This window comes from Pelmatolapia mariae, linkage group LG3_W (assembly GCF_036321145.2).
Source record: "Pelmatolapia mariae isolate MD_Pm_ZW linkage group LG3_W, Pm_UMD_F_2, whole genome shotgun sequence".
In the NCBI taxonomy this organism is placed as follows: domain Eukaryota; kingdom Metazoa; phylum Chordata; class Actinopteri; order Cichliformes; family Cichlidae; genus Pelmatolapia; species Pelmatolapia mariae.
Window position 1 is genome coordinate 38,541,365 of NC_086229.1, and position 7,380 is coordinate 38,548,744.

The following is a 7,380-nucleotide window of genomic DNA, read 5'->3' on the forward strand; positions in this document are numbered from 1 at the left end:
GCGTGCCAGGCGCTTGAGCTGTCCCTCCCTGAGGTACCAGTCTCGGCGCCTTCTCGGTTTAACGGCCTCAGCGCTCCTTATCTCAGGTGCCGCTGCTGCCTGACTTTCAGGACCTGGTGTACAAAAAGTTTGAGGCCCCCGCGGCCCTGCATCATTGGTCCCCAGCTTTTAGGCGCTTTTCGGCCATGCATGGCTGGGAGCGCATTGCCTGTGGGCCCCTTCCCCCAGTGGATCTTTCCCTGGCCCCTCTACTTGCCCCTTCGGGCTCCCTCCTGGGGTGGGCAGCATGACCTAATAAGGATGTGAAAGCCATGGATGGCCTCTTTGCTAGGTTGCACAGGGCTATGGCAACCCAGGCCTGCCTGTCCAATTCCTCGGCCATATTGTCGCTTCATCTACAGCACTTGGCCTGACAGTTGCAAGCAAGCTCGGGTGACTTGGAGGGCATAGGAGAGTTGCTGTCTCCTAGCCTCACTCATGAAGCATCAGGCTATTGCCACGGGCTCTTCTTTGGCCGCATCCGCGTTCTCAGTCCCGGGTCCGATCAGACAACCAGGATCCCGGCGTGGGGTCCTGAAGATCTCCGGACCCAGCTGGAGACCTTTCGTAGACGCAGTGGCCCCACTCAGTTTCGGTGACGGGGTGCTAGGGGACACTCATGCTCCGGCCGCCCCCTCCTTCCTGACATCTCTCGGGGCCAGGCCGCCCTGCTCGCCCACCTATCTGCAGAACAGCGCAGGGTTGCCTGGTCAGCCCTGGGGGCAGACCCTTGGGTGGTATCTACCATGGCCCAGGGTTATCACCTTCAGTTTTGCCGCAGACCTCCCCAGACGTCCATGACCTTCACCTCCGTGATCGACCCGGGCCAGGGCCGGGTGCTGCGGGAAGGACTGGCGACCCTATTGTTGAAGGGTGCCATACGGGAGGTGGCCGCCGGGGACCGTCAGGTGTGAGGGGGGGGTTCTGTTACTTTCTCGTCCCCAAACGAGATGGGGGTCTTCATCCCATTCTGGACCTCAGGGGCCTCAATCGCTATCTCCCACATAGAAAGCAGGTCGGGCCCGGATGTGGTATCAAGCTGGCACTGCTGGATGATTTCTGGCATGATAAGATGTATGTCATCCAGATATGGGCCAGGCCTGCCATAGATGGCACTGTCTATGTGATGGCATGCCACATCTGGCTCGATTGTGGTTTGGTTTATGTGGCCCAGGCTTATAGAAAAAAGGCCTGGCCCAGATCTGGCATCAAGTTGGCACTTCTGACTGACTGGTGTCATGGCAGAGTGTATGTCAACCAGATGCGGGCCAGGTCTGGCAATGAGGCACTATTTATGTTCCTATTTTCCTGTTTTAGTTAGAAGACCCAAATGCCATGTTGCAATACTATACTGCTATGGTAGCCAACATTTCAAATGCAGGTTTGACACGTTTGTGAGTGTACACACATGGGCCAGCAAAGGACCACCAGTGTGTCTGCAACTGGTCTTCTGCTGGCCCATGTGTGGATTACCTCTGGCAAACCAGATCTGGGCCACCAAAGGGCCGTGGTTCTTTGCGGTATGTGGGCCATGTGTTAGCACATCGTGTGGGCCAGATCCCGACTATACCAATTTTGCTATGTGAGCTCCGGCCCCTGAAGTGCAAGATGCTCACGGTCCCCAGACTACGTCAGGCAATCGCTGCTCGGGACTGGTTTGCCACAATCGACCTGAAGTACGCCTACTTCCAGATCCCTATCTGGCAGGGCCACTGGCATTTCCTCAGGTTCGGGTTCGACTGGCGGATCTTCGGGTTCCGCGTCCTCCCCTTCGGCATCTCCCTGGCGTGAGTCAGAAACAAACGGCTCAACTGTGATTAATAGATGTTTCCCTGCATTTATATTTTCACACAGTTTATTTCTTACAGCAGGAATACTGAACAGAATGTATGTAAGAGGTTAGAGTGAGGATGGCGTCACTTAATACAGAAAATATATGTTTTTATGTTTTTATGATGAAGGACTTCTTTAGCTCTGTAAACAGCTACACTTGAGAGGACAGAGGTGATTTCATGGATCAATAACAATGTGTTTATCAGCTTTCATCATCGCAGTGCAGACATGACTTTAGATCTATCAAAGTGAAGGCCGCCTCTCTGATGACGTCACAGAGCAGAATCGTTCTGTCCAATAAAAGAGCTCAGATCAGCTGCTGCCATCTTGTGGCCACAGTTGGTTACTGTCTATGAAAGTTGTCTCATTTTTCCTGTTTTCCTGTTAACAAAGGCTGGAGCTCATCATGCTGAGAGGGGAGCAGCATTTTTTGGCTCTTCACACATGTTCATTATATTCTGATGATCCTGGATGGAGACAAACTACAGATAAGTGTGTTCAGCCCAACTAGTTTATCTCATTACAGCAGTTTGATGTTTCCCTTTGAATCCCCCTGAAGATACTGACAGTGAAGCACGTACATAATACTCCAGCCTTTCAACTCTGATCTTATTTAGTTCTATTAATACACTGAAATCTCATTTGTGTCATGAAGAAAGTCTTTAATCAAACAGAATTCAAATATCAGAAACATTTCATATATGGAGTTAAACATGAATCCTTGTTTCAACAATATATTTATTGTTGTCATAAACAGACAAGAAGACAACAACAAACTGCTCCTCCCATTCAACACATGTCAGTCCATATCCCAGCAAACTAAATCATCTCGAGACACATATCAAATAGCAACATGAATCACTTGTAATGATTAAAAACTAGATAAAATTTTAAATCTAGTTTGGGGAGTCATTCAATGAGAAACAGTGAAATGATTTTCCATGTGAAAAGGTGGACAGCAGAAACAGAAAGAAACAGTGAGAACTAAAAGAGAAACAAAGAGCTTTGGAACAACGAGGCAGCAGGAGGACAGCTGCAGTTTAACAGCTTCAATTCACTGACAGGAAACAACACTAGAAATATCATCATCCTCAACTCATCTGCTCCACTGACACTGACACCTTCAATGGCAACACCTTCACTTCATCAACAGTGCGAATGCATGGAAACATCCTGTAAGTGAAAGTGTGTGTGAAGGTGTGTATGTGTGTGTTAGTATCAGGATCAGAGAACGACAGCTTTCCTCTGTTCCAGTCCAGATTCACTCTGATCCTCTGGAACTTCTTCTGTACTGAGAGATCAGTGAGACGAGCTAATGGTGATGATGCTGAGTATGTATCTTGATAGAACAATACTCTCCATAATCCTGACTCTATGTGTCCCTTCCTCTGCACAGACTCTGCTAACACCCCCAGTGCCCACCATGTACTGTCTCCAACCTCAACATCCCAGCTGTGAGTCCCTGAATTAAAGCCCTCAGAGCCCAGGACGGAGTAGACGTGATCAAACCTCTCTGGATTATCAGGAAGCTGCTGCCTCTCTCCTCCTCCTCTCACACTGGTCAGATCTTCAGACAGGATGAGTTTTGGATGAGCAGTGTTTGGGTCCAGGATGAGAGGAGTGTAGGAGACCATGTCCTTCATGTTGTTCCAGATGTTGAAGGTCAGGTTGCCCAGGTGTTTGGCCTGGTCTATCAGAGCTCCTGAGGGCAGCCGTGGATCATCCAGCAGGGGGCAGCGCTGGACTCTTTCCACTGCAGCCTTGTAGTTGTGCAGGAATGAGATGTCTTCAGCTCTCAGCTCCTCTTCTGTGGCTCTGACTGTGTCTGAAAGAGCTGCTATCTCTCTGCTCAGAGCCTCCATCTTCTCCTTCATTATCCCACTTTTCTGCTTCTCTTCCTCCCTCAGTGCAGCAAGCCTGGCCTCCTCTTCCTCTGCTAGAAACTGGTGAAGCTTCTTAAACTGCTCCTTAATCTGCCTCTCTGTGTGTCGGGCCTGGACCTTAATGTGTTCTGCTGTTTGATCAAACTTCACTAGAACTTCTTCACAAACCTTTAACTTATTCTTTAAGGGTTCTAGAGTTTCCTGAAGTTTCTTCTTGTGTTGTTGTGCAGCTTCATCGATGGGTCTGAATCTGTGATTGGTGTGTTTTTCTGAGTCTCTGCAGATGTGACACACTGGCTGCTGATGGTCCAGACAGAACAGTTTGAGTTTCTCAGAGTGCAGACTAGGGATGGGTATCGTTTAGGTTTTATCCGATACCGGTGCCAAACCGGTACTTTTGAAACGGTGCCGGTGCTTAAACGGTGCTCAAACCGGTGCTTAAAGAATGGAGAACACAAAATTGGTCCAAAAACCTCTCATGTTTAGCTGTTTTTTTTGTAAAAAAAAAACAAAACAATGTAAGCCTTTTCTGCAGCTGCAGCTGTAGGGCATATATGGTATCACTCTTGGCTGGAAGCAGTGCTTAAACAATGGAAAAAACACAAACTTTGTCCAAAAACCTCTCATGTTTAACTGTTTTCCACTTTTTCTTTGGTCATTTTAGCCTTTTTGGCCAGGGTGAAGGGAGTATCTGCCACCAAACAAGAAGACAGCCGCATGTAACTACGACGGTGTTTGCTAGGTCACCTTACATGCATTAATGTAATAATGTGGTTAGCCTACTCAATGTAAATTACACACGAACAACATTAAGCTACTCACTCAGAGAAGAACGGCTGCTGCTGCCATCATCATTTCTGCTACACTGGCAGGGCTAGGGGCCAGGACTCTACTCTTCGGGTTTTTGGGGGGTTGTTGCTAACTCCGGGTCCGATAACAGGCACCACACCCGCAGTAGATGTGCTCGGTGTGAGGTCTCGCAGCAAGCTAAACACGGCGCATTTCTCGGCTTTAAAAAAAACCGCTATGCGTCGCCAGGTGTTTCATCGGATTCGAGGTGTTACCTCCTTTGACAGTATCACAGTATCAGCTTAAAGCACTTGTTGCAGGCTGCTGAGTTTGCATGCTTTGCTGCGAAGTACAGCCAGACTTTTGACCGCTTCGCCTTTTTTAATCTGTAGCTCTGCTCTAAAAGAACGTACGTACCTGATCCCGCCTACTTTCCTCGGAAACGTAAAATGATTGGCTAGAATTGGCTCAAGGAAAAAAAAAAGCACCGAAATAAAGCACCGAAATGTGCGCTGCTTTTCGGTCTGGTTACTACCGTTTATGTCAGAACCGGTGCCATCATGGCACCGGACACCGGTACCCATCCCTAGTGCAGACTGCAGAGAGCCTCTGAAACTCTCTGATCTCTCTCCTGTAAGAACGACTCACACAAGTTCTTTAAAGCCAGGTTTGAAGGTGGTTCTTCCCTTGAAGATCTTCTCTTACAAAGTGGACACTCGTGTGTTGGTCTCTCTCTCCACCATCTCTTCAGACAGTCTTTACAGAAGCTGTGGCTACATGATAGAATAACAGGATCTCTGAAGACCTGCTGACAGACCGGACAGCAGAGATCCTCCTCTGATCTGGAAGCCATTGAGTCTGTGAGTGAAGCTGAAAACAGCAGACAGGAAGTACAGTCAGTCCTGGCTCCCCTCCCTCCTCTACGACCCTCACTGAAACTTCCTTTGAGTTGTGTTTTTGCTCAAACTCACATTCAGGGTGTGGAGCGTCAGCAGCTTGAAGCAGCAGTGTTGGAGTTTTCCACTTTTCTCTCCTGTAGCTGGACCCACTCAGAGGAAGCTGCTAGTTTGGTCTGAACTCAGTCTGATCGTCTATATCTCTCTTTACTGAGGAAGAACTTCCTGTTTCCTGGTTTGTCACAGTTGAGTGACGTGAGGGGAGGAGAAGAAAGTTGCTGTTTCACTTTTAACTACGATGTTTCTTAGTAGCTCAAAAACTATAAAACAGGTTTTGCGTCATTTCACCTCACCTCCACAACATGAAACCTGTTGTGAAGTTTATAAAAATAAAGTGTCACTCGGTGGTGCAGCTGTTTGTCAGCTTCTATTTTAGACTTTGTTCTGGTTATTGTTCAGGTTCCCAGCAGTGGGAGTGTAATGCAGTCACACACACACAGGTGGTGTTAAGGTGGATTCACTTTGTTACAGACAGTGGTGTTATTTCTTGTAACTAAGGATGTGTTTCACTCCAAAGTTCAGACATTAACCTGCCAGAAGTTGTAAAAGTTACTGATAAATCAATAAGAATATAAGAAATAAGTTTAAAGAGTGCAGTAAAATGCACAATGTTTTAGTGTGAGTTGGTTCATCTGATCTGGTTGTGTAAAAGTCACTGCATGAGACTGAGTTTTACTTCTGAGTTACTGACACTCGTCTCTGACTCAGAGAAACGATTTCTCCCCTGTGATGTTCACACAGTGGTGAGTTACATGTGTGTGGAATTTTTCCTGTTTTATAGAATTTCATTTTTGCTTTTCTCTTACTTTCTTTTTTCTGTTATTTACTAAAAAATCTTTCAAAGAAATAACGAATTCTCCACATGTGTTTGAAGGTTGCATGCAAACATCATGTGATCTAAAAGTCAAATATCTGCTGATGGAGCAAAACAAGGCCAGATGTTCAGCAGCTGTATTGCTGCATGACATCAGCCCACAGCAGCAGAGACTGTGGAGCCAACATGTGAGAAACAAAGCAACACGCTGAACATCTGAACCACAGCAGGAAGTGCGACTCTTTGTAGACCTGTGAACAGGAAACACACAGCAGGTCCTGATCAGTAACATGGTCCAAATACAAACATTTGTTTATCAGCATCTGTATATATGAGCACACAGAGAGCTCAGCTGGACACACACTTCAGTCCTCCATCAAACAAAATACACCTACACACTGTTTCCACAAGCTGCAGCACAGTCCCGTCTTTACAGTCAGGGAGGGCTTTTAATTTGAAAGGCACCATGCAGGAAGTTTAAGAGGAACAGAAGAAGAACCAAAGGATGGTCTGTGATGTTAAGGTTAGGGTGATCAGCATCAGCTGGAAATAGATTGTTGGAATAGTGATGATGATCTCCGCTATCACTGTCAATTGTCAGTAAACACTTCATTTGGCTGCTGAATCTTCACGTGACATATTACAAAGTCTGTATTATTAAGTCTGTAATTAGGCGCCATTCTTCTTATTTTACGGCGCTGTTGTTTAATCGGGGGACGCTGTCTGTTGAGGAGAAAAGCATGAATTTGTTTGTAGACGGATTATCCATAGTTTAAATGTCCCGGTAGTCGAAAAGGAGGCAGAGCTGTTGAGAAATGCTAGGAGCTAACTGGGCGCTAACCGTATCATTCAAATATATTGAATGTCGCAATGCTGGTAAAGAGAGTAAGATTTGCGCATGCGGGGTACGGATCGGGTTTCCGGTACGGATCGGGTACCCCGCATGCGCGAAAGGCGTCTACTTCCGGTCGAAGTATTTTACGATAGTTACAGGTCAGAGTATCTGTCAAGATGTTAAGAATAATAATTATCTCTTAAAATGTTTCTAATAATGAAACATTTCAAG

At 46.7% G+C, this 7,380-nt stretch overlaps 1 protein-coding gene across 1 annotated transcript; it reads right to left on the minus strand.

Moving 5' to 3' along the window:
* Nucleotides 1-2,963: 2,963 nt before the first annotated feature.
* Nucleotides 2,964-5,397, minus strand: LOC134624412 (nuclear factor 7, brain-like). Its single transcript, XM_063469398.1, has 2 exons — nt 5,138-5,397; nt 2,964-4,098 (listed from the first exon to the last, which is right to left on the minus strand). The coding sequence occupies exons 1-2, from the start codon at nt 5,395-5,397 to the stop codon at nt 2,964-2,966; spliced, it is 1,395 nt and encodes a 464-aa protein (XP_063325468.1).
* Between the last annotated feature and the right edge of the window lie 1,983 nt (nt 5,398-7,380).